General features: G+C 36.7%; 1 protein-coding gene across 1 annotated transcript in view; it reads right to left on the bottom strand.

Annotated features, from left to right (window-relative positions):
* Positions 1-2,857: 2,857 nt before the first annotated feature.
* The window catches only part of TAF1B (TATA-box binding protein associated factor, RNA polymerase I subunit B), a 51,491-nt gene continuing 38,238 nt past the window's right edge, over positions 2,858-16,110 (bottom strand). Inside the window, exons 9-15 of the mRNA XM_086608376.1 lie at positions 15,269-15,416; positions 12,970-13,147; positions 12,614-12,660; positions 10,116-10,206; positions 9,594-9,664; positions 7,137-7,362; positions 2,858-3,050 (exon numbers count right to left, since the gene is read on the bottom strand). Coding sequence (XP_086464502.1) covers positions 2,858-3,050; positions 7,137-7,362; positions 9,594-9,664; positions 10,116-10,206; positions 12,614-12,660; positions 12,970-13,147; positions 15,269-15,416 — 954 coding nt within the window. The remainder of the gene's footprint in view (positions 3,051-7,136; positions 7,363-9,593; positions 9,665-10,115; positions 10,207-12,613; positions 12,661-12,969; positions 13,148-15,268; positions 15,417-16,110) is intronic.

The raw sequence follows: 16,110 nt of genomic DNA, 5'->3' as shown, positions 1-16,110 counted from the left end.
TAACTTATTTTCTATTATCTAAGTTAATAATTATTTAACTATTCTAAAACTTCTAAATATATGATGTTTTAAAAGTTTAATCTAAAAAAAAAATCCACTTGCCTTTATCTATATACTTCAGACCGCTCATTCAACTTTTAGAGTAAGAAATAAACCGAGTCTCTTTACTTAAAATTTCCACGGAAGAAGTACAAAAAAGTAACTACCAGAAAGTTGAGCTTTCCGCAGACATTTTCAGCCAACAGTTATGGAAAGGAGCTGTAACTTAAAAGTTGAGAGAAGAGGTGGCTGCAACTGCTGGGTTGCAGTAAGACGCCCGTAGCTCTCCGTTCAACCAGCGCGGCTCCACCTCAGGGTGACATTAGCTGGGCTCAAAGTAGTTGTCCCGAGAGAGCTCAACTGCACTTTGCTGAAGATAAGGTGCTCTTGTGGCTCGTCAGCTTCTTAAACATCATTACTCCAGCACAAGTGTTGATTGATTAAACTGGGTAGGACTAACATCAAGTATTTCAGGGGCACACCCTTTACTTTTAAATCTGACTCTTAACCGATGTGTCCAGAAGGCACACGGCTCCTGATGATTAACTGCAAGCTTTATTCCAGTTTATTAAAGTACAGCTTTAATTTAGTCTAACATCTAAGGGAGCTTTGTTACATTTGTAACAATGTAACAATGAGCACAGTATTTTTAATTTACAAAGCTCAGCTTTTACCACTACGGTTGTTTTAAAAGAAAGGTGTAGCTATAATTAAGCGCGTAAGTCTTGCAAATAAAGGCTTCTGAATTAAATGAATCCTTTATGTATAATAAAGTCTTTTAGATAGTTAATTCGAAATTTTAACAGATATTACAGTAAAAGGAATGAGACCCTTCAAGTCGCTTGAGCAAGCGCTGTTGAAAACAGCAACAATGTGTATTACATTTCTGTAGGTTTTTTTAACTGATACAAATACTCATCTAGAACACAGAATAATTTTACCAAATATTTACAAACTTTAGTAATTCACTCAGGTGAGGTCAAATATAATACATAATGGCTAATTTTAAAATACAAACATGAGACACGAGATGAGATTCAAATTGGTGTATTCTGTGTCCATTAACGTAAACGTCAGTTCAAGACACATCTTGTCAGAAGCCTGAGGTATCTAGCACAACGTGGTACCTATACTAAACTGTACCCACTTATGACATCTCCAACACATACAACAAGTAGCAACTCTGCTCTTTCCTCTTCCCCCGTCAAGCACAGCTTAGCTCTGTATGGCTAAAACTATGCCTTCTCATCTGCATGTTACAACCACTTTACAGGACCATTGCTTGAAATCCCTGTTCTACAATAACTACTTAAAATATCTGAAAAAGTAAAAACTTTCACCCAAACTGTATATTTTCTGTCTCCTTAAAGCAGGACACCATGCTTCATCACCTCCTGCCTCTCTGAGCCAGCGAAGCCACCTGGTTTGCCAGCATTTCCAAGTAACTATTACAACTTACCTTTAATAGTCCTGTTTGCTCTACCCATGCTTTTACTGCTTTATCACTTTGCTCCAGACAGGCAGGGCAGCACATTTCTTCTCCTGCCATTCGCCCGTTCTCAGTTCTTAGACAACAGCTTCACAGATTGAACTGCAACAGATTTTAAAGCCTTCCATCATACTCAGTCTACTCGCTGGACTGATTGATTACCTTCCCAGATTGCATCTCACTGAAGCCCTTGCTCAGGAAGGAAGCTTTTACTCTTTTTAAAGTCTGCAGGCACCATTTTTCTTGTCTATAATAATACTTAGAAAGGGCTGTTGATTTTGGTTTTGATCAAACAGATTTGGCAACTTCTGTACTCCGTACTGATGGTTGGAGTTGCTGAATTTTATTTCATTCAACTGAAAGCAGTGTTATTCATCTGGGTATCTCCTCAACATCTCTGTTCAACGTACATATATGTTATGGTGTCTTTAATGTAGTGGCAGCACCCAACCTCATTTACACGTTGTCTGGGACAGTTTAAAAATCCAACGCATAAATACGATTGAGCACGAGAAACTGGTAGAATGGCTGGGGCACAAGCTGCTGAAGATACTGGATTATAAAGTGATCAGAAGAAATTCAAAGGACAGTCACCTTGCAAACGAATAATGACAGGAGGTTACTGTTAACTGGCCGTTACTGCTGCACAACAAATAGGATGGGCAGCTCCAGGTATAAAAGTAGCTGCAAAATCTGTGAAGCCTGAAGTGGAATATGGACCTGAAAGGTATTAACTTGAATGAGAGGCTCAGGCATAACAATATGAGACTGGGAGATATACAGGATGCAAAGAAACATAAAAAGCAGTGCCAGAGTTGCTCCAGAACAGCCTGTTTAGAAACAATGACAAAAAACCACTCAGTGCAGAGAAAACATCAACCAACTGCTCCTTTTATTTGTTAACACACTATTTCAGAACAAAGTAAACATTACTTTCTATAAATATATTTGCTGTCATACAACAGTAGGTAAAAAAATAGGTAATATTTTCATTGCAAAATCTCAGTGTTACTAGATGCTAATGTGCTGTCCAGTACACTCAAAGGATGTACAATTATGCCCAAAAATGGTAATTTCATAGCTTCCTGTTGGCTCTGATGCAAAGTGAGGAAATAAATTGTGATAAACAGTTTCCTTGGTAACCTTCCCAGCTGGAGACCAGTGACTTAAATTACAGAACTAATGTACAGTAGTAGGACATGGCACTACTGTCTTAACAAAAAATTTCCATGCAGGCAAAAGGATCAGTACATTTTTAGATGAAATACCATGGTTTGGGATCGAACTAGCTAATTTACATTATTTTAATACTGTTATTTTTAGGCCTTTTTACTTCCTTAGGCCTGTGTTGTATTTTGGCTTTTTACAGAGTTTTTTATGAAAAAGTTTCTGTTCTATCGCACACACCTCATCATGGATGTAAGAGGGCTGTATCTTCAGAAGGAAGGAGAATAACCTTAGTATAAAATGGTAACTCTGGGGAAAGTCCACTTCTCTGTAATGAGCCAGATGACCACACAATCTGAAAAGAAAGGGGGAAAAAAAAAAAAAAAGCCCAAAATGACACGTGTATTTGTTAGTATTTAGCTAGCATTTATACATTTATTTGTAATTAGAGGAAAACTCTACATTTTACCAACAGCATAAACCACAATTCTGGTCTACACACAGTCGATTCCGTGAAGGCATCCGCTCCTGCAAAACCCTGAAGTAGAGGACCGGACCAAGACATGTTCAGAGATGGTGCAGGCGCGGAAAGAAGGAAAAACGTGTACAGCTTCTTGCACTACGAACCAGGATCATACCCAACCAGGCAAAGAATGCGTTCTTTGCCTTTCAGGACTGAACTGAACTGGTGGTCGTTCTGCCAGCTTCTAGCAAACATAGCAAAGTGTGAAAATGGCTACCTTACCCTATTTTTAAAATTTCTAAGACTATCCAATGCACACACTCCAGGCTCTTTTCCCTATTCTTCACTCACACTCTCCATAGAGTCCCTCTTTCCTCTTCCTGACACTTGGCCATGTGATTATAACCCATGCATTTCTTTTCCACTGCCTTTGTGTGCTAAATATAAATTACCTGTCTAGACACAAGAGAGAAAAGCTAAATTCAAGCCAATGGAGCAAGATAAGGAACACTGGGGCAAACATTGGCCAGGTCAATTACAGAAAATAATTAGCGCTATAGCAACCTTCTGCTTAATTATTTTGTAGCTTTCATGGGGAAAATGATGATGTAATTTTATTGATGAAGTACATAATGAAAACAGCAGGCAGGACTTGCTGGTAGCAATTGTCAGACTGAATAGACAATGACACAGAGGACAGATTGCAGAAATAGCTCTGTAAACGGTAAGTTCAGCAATTTAAGTTGGAAAATACCCTGTTCTGGGTGAGCTCCAAATTTGTTTTTAATAAAAGTGGTAAGTTTAAAATAGTATAAAATACAGCTCTCAATTTTTAAAAAATCTTTTACATTCATATGGGAATTTAGGTGCTCTTCACTCTGTAAGCCTACACATCTCCTAGCTTACTAGGTATTGCCTTGGGATGTGGAGTAGCAGAGTTTAACATTTCCCCTCTGTCTGATCCAGAGCAGCAGTCTTAAATATTCACCAGAACAAGGACTGGAACCTGTCTGTCCCCATTTACGGGCAAGTGTGCTAATTACTAGACTATAGAGTCATTTGCTCGCTCCCTCTGGCCCAATTTACATTTTACCTCAAACTGGAGGAACAGACGGACCCGTCCTGGAGTGTCACGCAAGGTGCACTTTGGGGAGCAGAGTCTTTGTTTAAAGCCTCTCAAAGTCTGGCAGATTGGAAATCTGAAGCTAGGTCTTTTGTGCCGGAGGTCCCATCCTCCGCCCTACCGCACGTTCCCTGAAAGCTGCCAGTGACTTCTGACAAAACCTAAATTGATCAGACATTTCAGCAGTGTCAGAATGAAATAGCTGACCTCATAACACAGTGCATTTGTTAAATTCAAGTTTAATTCAGAAATGTTGTTGGTTGAATCAAATCTGCATTTTGGGGCTAATATGAATTTAGACATTTTGCTACACCCTAGTCTTAACCCTGGGATTCAGCAATTACAGCTCTTATGGCAATTTACGTGTCAAATCTCGGTTTTCATTACAGGGGCAGAGGAGTGATATTGTATATTCTGAGGTAAATGCATATTACATCAATACTGTAAAGCACCTATTTGATTAACTGGAGTTACACTTTTCACGATAGTACCTAAACACACAGACATTTTTGCCTCATGTTGTGCTATTTTTGTGCCATTTACCCTGAGAGCATCTCTGAAGAGCTAAAAAAATTCCAAGTGATTTTAAAATTAGAGGTATAAAGGGAAATTCATTTTTCTCAGTACTTTTCCCATATTGTAATACCTCATCCTATGTGACCTAAAGACTTCTATACTAAATTAATTTTCTAAATTCAGTTTAAAATTAGAAGTTTTAAAATAGAAGAAAATGTAAAAGCATTTTACCAACCGTATGACTGATCTTAGCTTTGCTCACACTGAAATCATACCTTAGTCCTAGGATTAAAGCATTTCAGTAGTCCCAGTTAGAGCATGCTGATTTTTAGAGAAAGAGAGTTTGTAAGTTTGTTTTTAGTTCTATTATAAAAACACACACTTGCATAGGATAAAACATCATATCTGAGGGAGTAGATGATGTTTTCCAAAGTTAAGTCAGTGTCAGATGTATAATTAACTACTTGCATTGCAAATGATATAATGGGAAATTTAACCGGTAAGAATTTAAATTCAAATCTTGTTTTATGAAGGATATGACAGTTTGCCATTACCATTTTAATATACATATGAAAATGTAGGCTTAAAAACAGACTTTGCATGAAAGATTATTCACACAAACATACACCAAAATATCCACTCATTCAGTGCGTACATAAGATTTACGCAAATTTGCGGTAAAAGGATTATTACCTCTCCTTCCTTCAAGAAGAAAAAAAAAAAAGTGTCTTATACAAAAGAATGAATCCATACAACCAAAGCTCTTGTAACATAACACTGTGTTTACATTATTCCAACCCATTTCTGTCACAGTGGATATGTGAAAAGGAAAATAAAGATAAGCAAACAAATCCACTGAAAGACAGAAAAGACTGCATACGTGTAAAAGCCAGTTATTTTCAAGGGGACTATTTAATGCTTTAAAAATCAGGAACGTATCACAGATTTTGTGGGGCTGTTGCTCTCTTAAGCTGACATTTAGAAGTATACACCAGATTTAAGATGTTATTCAATGCACTAATGAAATCTCATTTCACATTAACGTACCTCAACCTCTTTTCCAAAAATCACCCTCCAACTGCACACATGAGAAACTCAGGGGAATCCAATCCATCTGCAAAGTTGATCTTTTCCACTGATACCCACCACTACATTCATCTTCTGGTTTAGGATTTCATGGTACAAGCAACAGCAGAACCATAATCTGGTGTATGACCCAGAAGTCTTATCCACACCACCAAGGGAGTTTGTCAGAAACACTATTTTAGGTATTAATAGTATATATTAGGTAAATGCTGCCGAACTCCTACACTCTCTCAGCAGGAGTTTTGCCTTCTGTCTCTGGCCATGGTTCTCTGTCAGCACCCACCAAATAGAAAACTCACAAATATTTGCAGAATTTGACAGAACAGGAGAAGATATTAAAGGAAGAGTGAGGACACCAGGCAGACACTAAAATATCTCTGTAATTTTGTACAAGGCTGGGTTAGCTGGGCTATCATTCTCCTTGCTACTTAGGTCCTTTAAAGAAAATAATTTTACTAACAAATAGCACGACTGTTTTGATATACCTTTAATTGAAAAAAAAAAAAAAATCCCTTTCACTTGTGAAGCCAAGATTTCAGAACAGTTCTCTAGGAAAGACAGTCACTAAACTTCCTTAATAGTACAAAAGGTTTTCTTTTCCCATATTTCTTCTTTTATTTTTCCAGTAGAAGAAATTTCTTCTTTTACTTTTCTGCTTGCAAAAAATACAACTGTTGATTGCTGATATACTTACACGAAATAGTGACAGAGTCCTTTTCCCTTGTAATTATTCTTTCAAAAACATATTCTGGAGGCATTAATTGCCTGCTTATTTGAACTCTGACTGCTAACTTTAACTTTAATTTTTATTAAAGCCACCACAAGAGGAGGTCAGTGATTAAAAAAATTAATTTCCTATGCTTTTTTAGGGGTCAGAGGAGAGAGGAATGGAATCATTTTCCCATTCTCTGGAGAGCTGTGGTGCAAGTTTTTTCTAAAATACTACCAAGAAGGAAGTGAAGTGAGTATTTGTATCTAGCTGCTACTCTTGCCATGTGATTCTAGTTGTTGATTTTGTCTCATCTCCTCTCTTCTCAAAAGCTCACTTTGATCACTCTTCATATTACAATTTGTCTACACCCAATCCAGGACTAATCATTCTGCACACGCCCCTTTCTACAAATTATTTTAACTATATATGAATACATAGCTGTGTACACACCCCATAGTTGTCATCTGTAAAAATATATATATGGCACTTTACTTTTAGGAGAACTTTCCAAAATGTATTTCACAAAAATTTGAACACTTACTTCTCAGTACATAGTTTAACCGTACAGAGCCAATAGTCAGGGTTCACGGCTGTAAGTAAACCACATTTTTCTTGCAAAATTCCCTTCAGGCTATGCCCGTGAAAACAACTCCCATCTGTGTTTTCCTCCGACCAGCTTAACTGAAAACTCGAAGGATTTGGCTTTTCAGCAGGTCGCACTGAACCAGACAGCTTCCCAAACTGATTTTGTAAGCTCACAACCATTTCTGTAAAATGGAAACAAAAAAAAAAAAACACACAAGGCAAAAGTATTAGGTATTAGAATACTGTTTAGAGGTGATTAATACAGGAAGAAAATAGGGTATTTGTGCCTTTTTTATTTCTTTTTATTTCTTTTTATTTCTTTTTATTTCTTTTTATTTCTTTTTATTTCTTTTTATTTCTTTTTATTTCTTTTTATTTCTTTTTATTTCTTTTTATTTCTTTTTATTTCTTTTTATTTCTTTTTATTTCTTTTTTCTTTAAACCTCTGGTAGAATACTGAGAAACCTTTAAGGTCTGCGTGTTCTCTCTCGCATTCCATTTAAAATTCAACTCAACTCTGTCACATGTTTTAGGGAAAGATTTTGAAAGATAATTCAAAATGCCATGTCTTTCACATGTAATGATACTACTACTGGTGTACTCTAAAATAATTTCCCAAGTGAAACCTGTAAAATCCATTTGATACTGCTGGTATTTTTCTTCTGATAGAAAACACATGCCAGGATGCTTTTTGCTATATTTACCTGGTCATATGTTATCACTCAGACTGGCTCAGATTTTTGAGTAGTTTCTTGTGCATCAGCATTAAGGAAGCCTGGTTTCATACACATATTGATTTGAGGTTAAGTTTTTCATAGTGCAAATTTCAACTGGGGAAAAAAAGCAATAAAAAACCCCTACTCCACCTTTCTCCACTGCTAGTGAAAGAATGACAAACTTCCACAAGTTACTGAGGCTGAGAAGGGAAAGAAGGTATGATGATAGATCAGCACACACAGTATAACCACCTAAGACTTGTTTCCCGAGGATAAAAAGCAAGTTAAAAACCACTGCTGTTGGAGCTTCAACTTCATTTTATGACCTGTATCTGAATAAACCAGAAATAAGCAGAAGAGACATCCTAAAGTAATCCAAGGACTGGGAAGTTTATCTTTCAAGAGGACACTAAAATCTACCATCGAAAACAAAGGCTGAGGAAGGTTTTTGAAAACCTGTATCTGGCATGTAAGTGTTCTAGAGCACTCTTTGTCTCTACTATTTTTAATTTGTTTTAAGATGAATCTTGCCAAGTTACAAAGGCATTATGTGATATTTCTGCTTGCAACAGCCAGTGGTAAAGCTCCATAATCTAAGTGATCATCCTCTAGCTCGAAGAGCAGAGCCAGAAGAGGAATCTAGAGTGCCACAGAAATGATGAGCAATGAATCATTATTCACTTTTTCATATAAATGCAGGAATTAAAGAGCATCTGAGCAAATGATCAGCTTGAAATAAACAAACCTAAACATGTTTTTCCATGGAACATGACTTGACTGCAGGATCACGCCTACTGAATTTTGAAGTGAGAACATTCAAAAAACCCCAACTGCATTCTTGAAAGAAAAATCCACCATAAGTTATACAAACCAAATAGGATTATGCAACTTGTTTAGAAGTCCCTGAACCAGTCACTTCCAGAAACCGAAGAGTTTATAAAGGGAAAAATATCACTTGCCACACTTAACATCTCTCTGCAAATATCTGCTGCTTACTAGATGCTATTAAATGGAGAATGAAGAATTTCAGATCCAATTTGATTGAAGAAAATTTTGGTTTTCTGTATTTCCACAGATAAGTGGGGTTTTTGTTGTTTTGTTTGTTTGCTTTTATGCCAATGTAAAACCCAGTAAGTATTTCTAGAGCTACTAAAATAAAGTAGATGTACCTGCATTCTGACCACATACAGCTAGGTATTCAAGTCAAGTCACGTTCAGACAAGCCCTCCTCACTTTCTAAAAAAGACTGCAAGAAGGAGTGGGAGAGAAGAGCGACATGCGAAGTCTACCAAAAGACACATTGGGATATCCAATCCAAGAGATATGAGGAATTAAAGGAGAAGGGGGACAAGAAAGCTGTGGAAGACCAACCACCATTCGTGAAGATCACAGTTATGTAAAGACAACTGAAAAACCAGTGAAGGTGAGGACAGAGTACTCATTCTGAGATGAGGTTCAGTAGGTCATTAGGAAGACTAGCAAAGGCAGTTTCAGTTGAGCATGAGGAAAACGTCTGTTTGAAGAATACCAGCCATAGGTTGTAAAATAGTATTACATTAATTGCACCCAGAGATGAAAGAGAGAAGAAAAAGTATTTTAAGATATAAATGTTGTCATAGTCAGGGCTGCAGATTTTCTATAAAGGGAAAAGTTGGAGCAGATTTCTGCTTTGCTGAGAAGAGGCAAAGTTTACTCACGTCTTCTCTTAAGAACTTTGGATTTCTTCTTGGCTGAATAAAACAGTGGCTTTTCACATCTCCACAGATATCTACCAGTAAACAACATAAGAATTGTTAAAAAAAAAAGAAAGCTGGAGCAAACAAGCAAAATAATAGTAATTCCTTAGAAATACTACTAGAGATATTTAAATAAAATCAAAACAATGTAATGGTTAGTGCTATTAAAAGCCACTGTTCCCCTCCCCCTCTAGGAAGTCTTTTTTCCAAGTAGACAAACTGAGGCATGTAAGTCTAGATTTACTGTAACCAGTTAATTGTCCAGCTGTATAAGCTACTTGTCACAGAAAGCGAGCATTTAATTAATATGCTGGATAAACATTATGAGTGTAAATATAAAATTAAGATAGGGATTTAATTCACCCAAGCTTGCTGAATGAAAATGTGGAGCAAATTCGTAACCTTTTTAGTTTCTGTGGGGGTCAGGATTTCACATAAAACTGTCTACTCTAAAAAAGAAAAAGTACTTAAAAAAACTCTTACTTGGCTCTTTCTTCATCTAACTTCTTCTGCTCCACATCTAAGGAACATTTTATAACCTTGTACCACTTTTTGAACTCAAAATATGGACCACCTGAATAAAACATACACATTTTAGGTTAGGAGAAAGTGAAAGAACATGGAAAGTGGTCTCCATGCAGTTAGATGCTGCATCTTCCACCTGTATCCAAACCTATCCTGAATTCTGTGTGCTTAAAGAAAACATACTTGATCTAACAATTCTGAAAGAGAAATTCAGTGAAAGAACAGCATGTCATAAGAAGTGTGAAGAAGTCCCTTAAATTAGAATAGATTTCATAGACTTAGCACAATTCAAACTTTTTCCCTCCTTTCTGAATGACCATTAAGGCACATGGCATTCTAGCAACACATTTATCATCGATGCTCCAAAGAGGCACAGGACTGAAGTAGACCAAATGGGTACATACAGTAAGTATAAGAATTCCAAATAGAACTATGGTTTAGATTTATATATTTAAAATATAATCAACTCTTATTACCCATGGGTGGATTATCTGCATTGTGAATTAACCAGGCTTTGCATTTCCCCATCACCCCAGCTGCACTGCATGAGATGCTTGCAGCATGCTCAGCTTTGCCAGCCAGCTGTTTAAACTGTTTTGGAGGTGAATATACTGTTCTTATCATCAAGCTTATATACGTTTGTATTATCTGCATTTTTGCCATTCAAGTTATCCTGCCACAGGATGCCTTAGATGCTACAAATATGGATGGACTCAAAAAGTAACAGAAAAATGAAGGGAAAAAAAGACCCTTTAGTTCTTAAAACTCAAAAGGTGTGGACACTACTTGTTTTATAAACTCCTTAAACCCAGAGGTTTAAGTGAGAACTCCTAAAGGGCTGGGAGGGCAGTTGGCGGAGCGGCGGGAGAGTGGAAATTTTTATTAAACTTCCTACGAATTATTAAGCATGCGTCACAAGCAATACCACTGTCAGAGACATGATGCTACACTATAATAAGCGTTTACCTGGCCAGCACTGCTAGTCTGATGTTCGTATAGCTGCGCAGCCTGGAAAACACACAGCTCTGTGATACACACGTGCATATGTACACCTCGATCACGTTTTATTTGAACATGAGCAGTATTGTGTACGTGTGCCATTCACAGAACACACACAAACACACTAAGTAACTACAACTGTCTACTGTACAGCTTCTAGTCTGTCTTGAAAAACTGTAGAAGCTGAATTTTTTTTAAATTTTTTAATCAAATTGAGAATGGAGTCAACATGAACTGGATCTTTAAAACTCAGTATTAACCATTATTCATTTCAGCACGCTAACTTTGGGAAAATGCCAGAGGCAGTTCTAAGCTCTGGCACTAATCAGTGCTCTAACAGAAACTCTCAGATCAGCTCCTCTGCGCAGCTTCTCACCATCACCCAACATTTTAAGGACAAGGACAACAGAACATAGTATATGGATCATTTTGCACCAGCAGATTTTAAAGTCAAAAAGTGGGCAAAGAATGAGCTGTTAATTCCCAAGGGCGATGAGACTTGTTAATAAGGGAGAAACCCCATTAAGACATTAATGGCTTTGGGCCTCAGCTTGTAAGCAGTTGCACAACTTCTACTCTTGTCACTATTATGTACTTCAAGTTTTCAAGGGGAAAAAAAAAATCCCAAAAAAGTTTGTGTATCCACTTGAAAATGAGAATTACCGGTTTTAGTTAACAGTGATGACTGCCTCTAGATACAGCAGTAATTGTGCTCACGCACGGCTAATACGATTTTATTATCGACTTAAATTTTTAAAAAGTAACAGAAGGGTCAAAACGGACCCAAAACTGGATTGAAGGCTTAAAAGATAAACCACTAACACATATTTGATCTTATCTTCAACTGTGATCTGGATCAGGCCATGGAACATCTTCCTGAAGATTTCTGATCTTTGATTTGGTCTTTCTGCCCTCAAAGAACCATGTTCACACCATTATCTTCTCCATCTTAATTGCTGCTAGCTTTTCCACACTCTCTCAGGATTATTTGGACTAAGAAAATAGATTACATCTGAAAAATGTTACGCACTAAGACATTTTATTTAACAAGACTAAACAAGTTTGGATTTTATCATAAATGTGGTTTGATGCCCCTAATAAGTATCTGCTGTTTACGATCAAAGCACATTCCCTCTTTACTGCGCATCCATTCATCTTCACCTACCATGCCTAAAATTCTAAAACAAGAGGCAAACATGCACAAGGAGAAGCAGGAAGGCACCTAGCAAAATGTGTACCAAATTCCCCTATCCAGTACAATAAGAATTATGCAGGTTAACTGAGACGATTTTACATGAACAAGATCTACTGTTTTCTTTGAAAAAAGATTTGCCCTAAAAGAATAAATGACAAAACCACATTTTAATGATCAATAAGACAAGTCTTTCTAAGCCTGATTACAAAGTTATTTCATTTACAAAAATCTTAAGACTGCTTCTACTAGAATATTTATGTACCTTCTTTGTTATTTTTATTTCTTTCTTCAGCAAAGTCTGAAAGTAACCTGAAAAAAAAACCACAAACCAAACTATTTTGTAGATCCAAATGCTATACTTTTCACATGCAGTTCAAATACTACTGACAAAAATTACATCCTAATTTTAATTCTAAGTTTCAGATTCAAACTGATGATTTTTTTTAAAAAGTAACACTTGATGTCTAAAATGTCTTCAAGTCTATATGTTTTATGCTACCAAACTTAATCAAAATTCAAATACTAGAAATTTAATATTACTAAAGAAAGAATGATTCAAGACAATCATTTGCACTATTTGAAATCTGGGCTTTGCTACTGATTGGCCTGTACACTTACCATTCATAGTGATCATCTAATAAAAACAATAATTTGAGCACTACTACAATAAGTGCTACAGCAAGAACATCATATTTCACTTTTCTTGTTGACTTATTTCCAGGCACAAGAGTCAGGAAATCCACTTCTCCGATACAGGTCTTTTTCACTACTCGACAAGTCCAATTATGCAATTCATCTGATTAATGTAAATAAAAACATAAAATGAGTATGTTGAGACAAGCTAGAAGTACTTTTACAGTCCAAATATGCTGGTCATTCAAGGAAGACAATGCTTAAGTCTTTTAGAACCATTAGACAGCAATTTTTTTTCAGGCTGAAAAGTATTTTTGGGCATTTTTAAAAATAATAGGCAACCTTCACAGTGATTACATGGAAAACAGTTGTGGCTTATTATATATTCACATGGAGAAAAAAAGAAAAATATCACATTTTTAAAAGCATTTTGATGTTACTCAAACGATGCTGTTAAATCATCCTGAACACTGTTGTGGGAAAGCATATCTTAAATCTACATAAACATAGTTCCAAAAAACCCCAAAAGCCAAAAACTTGTCACCAACTTTTTTCCTGCATGTTGACTAAACATGCACGCTAGGACGGATTCAGTACTGCAAAGAGCAACAGGGCTCATTTTAAGGAAGTTAGTTGGGTATGAACAGCAGCCCAGCATGGCAGGGCAACGTTCACTGCTAGCCCGACAAATCGCGGCTGAGGTACGAACAATCCCAGCCTAGGTTAAAACTGGCATTACACTGTAAAGCCAGGTTATGTCAGAAGGATACAGCTCCAGCTCCAAAAGCAGCAGTATGATGTCTATAGAGTCTCTCATTACTCTATGCTTATTTTTCACGGATACAAATCCCCCAAATTTCTCACCTTTCCTGTTCAGCAAGAAATACAGGACTTGATTGCATCACCATCAGATTCCACAAAGGTTAGCAATGTATGACTAAGTACAACCTTAATCCAGCTATACTTTATACTCCTTTGCTGCTTACAAAGAGTTCAGAAGGAACTCATTTTTAATCCTCTTGTACATAACAGTAAAAGTTAAACAAAACCTGGAACCCAAATTTTCTTATGAATACTGTCAGTATATTTTCTTTTATTTCAGATACTTAAAACGACCTTTTCATTAGTATTTAGTGTCCTAAGAAACATGGCCAGTTCATTGCTTAATCTATTTTTTTTAGGAGTTGTTAGACAAAAAGAGTAGTCCTTTTTCAATTTGTAAAAACATGCTTCTACATGACAAAAACTTAGTTGCAAGGAAAAAGTAAAGGACAATATATTCCTCTACAGTAATTTTCAAAGAGTACTTCGCTTTGTATTTCTCTGTAACAAATCTGAAAATCACAAATTTCTAGCTTTGTCTTTGATTCAATTGACACCTTAAAAATCTGAAAAATAATGTGATCCTCTATAGGATCACAACACTGGTGTAAAACTACAAAATCAGAATTTCTACCCTGGAACTTTAGCCCTAAATCTGTTGGTTATCTCTTCATTCAACTGTGAGTAAATAGGAAAGCCAAGTAGCTTTATTCAATGTAACTAATTGCAAAATAAGACAATAAAAACCCCCAAACTATTAATTGTTGGAATGTTTTGAGAGAAAAAAAAAAAATTACAGGCTATTTGTCTGTAAAATTCATCTTCAGTGATAGTGGTATTTGACAGAACATCCAACTGTATTCTGCCCAACAGACAGTTCACATACTAGGACTTAATGGTCTTTCTTTGGCAATTCGATATTCAGGACTTAATTTTAGGATAAACAAAAATATTTAATATTTGTGCAATATATGATTTGAAAACTAAATCAGAAATCAAGTAACAGCAGCTGATTTGTTAATGCAGCATTGCTTGTTAATATTAAAATTAGTGCTATATGCAATATTATAGATTATACAGTCAATATTATATACGAGACAATTCCAGCGCTAAGCAATCAGGTCTCGACCTCATGAATCATTTAGCTACAGTTAATAGATCACGTGAATTCAACTAGTGCCTCTTAGTTCACATGGATACTGAAAGATTTGAAATGAAGTATCCACTCCACAGCCTTAGAGAGCCAGCACCAGGGTGCCCCTGCATATCTGGGCCAGTAATACATACTCTAAATGTTTGATGAAGGGGCTTTCTATAGAAGTTATCTTTCAGTTCAGGCTTAAACGAGAAAAAATTAGAAGGAAAAGAGTAGGCACTTTTAAAGTAGTAATTTGAGTCTTTTTGCTAGAGTTTAATAAAGCAAAGAAAAATTTTATCAGTTCGGGTTTGGGAAAATATTTACCAGGTAAATTAGCTTCCATCAAGTACTTCATGCACAACATGTCTGGATGAAGAAAGCAGCTGTCTGTTATATCTGGAAAACGAGGCAGGTCTAAAAACGCTGCAAGCTCAAGCATTTTGTTGAACACTTCTTCATACGCAGGCCACGACTGAAAGACAGGGTTAGAGGGTGTCATCCGATTGCTCTATTATCGTATTTGTTAATGATTTTAAATTAGTTATTGATGTTAAATTCTGAATTATTTAATACAGAACTATTTACATAGATTCTTTTAGCACTCTCTATGATTAAACGCACATACAAGAAAGGAGGCAGACTGCAGTACTGCAAAGAGAAACGTACTAGCTTTAAAGCCCATGAAATACAGAATCATAAAACAGTTTGGGTTGGAAGGGACCTTAAAGATCATGTAGTACCAGCTCCCCTGCCATGGGCAGAGACACCTTCCACTAGATCAGGTTGCTCAAAGTCTCATCCAACCTGGCCTTGAACACTTCCAGGGATGGGGCACCCACAGCTTCTCTGTTGGTAACCTGTTCCAGTGCCTCACCACCCTCACTCAGAGTGAAAAATTTCTTCCTTATATCTAAGCTAAATCTGCCCTCTTTCAGTTTAAATCCATTGCCTCTTGTCCTGTCACTACACGCCCTTGTAAAAAGTCCCTCTCCAGCTTTCCTGTAGGCCCCCCTTTAAGTACTGGAAGACTGCTACAGGATCTCCCCGGAGCCTTCTCTTCTCCAGGCTGAACAGCCCCAACTCTCTCAGCCTGTCTTCACAGTAGAGGTGCTCCAGTCCTCAGATCATCTTCGTGGCCCTCCTCTGGACCCGCTCCAACAGCTCCA

The sequence above is a fragment of the Tauraco erythrolophus genome, chromosome 2 (genome assembly GCF_009769465.1).
Source record: "Tauraco erythrolophus isolate bTauEry1 chromosome 2, bTauEry1.pri, whole genome shotgun sequence".
NCBI classification, from domain to species: domain Eukaryota; kingdom Metazoa; phylum Chordata; class Aves; order Musophagiformes; family Musophagidae; genus Tauraco; species Tauraco erythrolophus.
The sequence above is the reverse complement of the archived record's forward strand: the minus strand, read 5'-3'. Positions and strand labels throughout refer to the sequence as shown.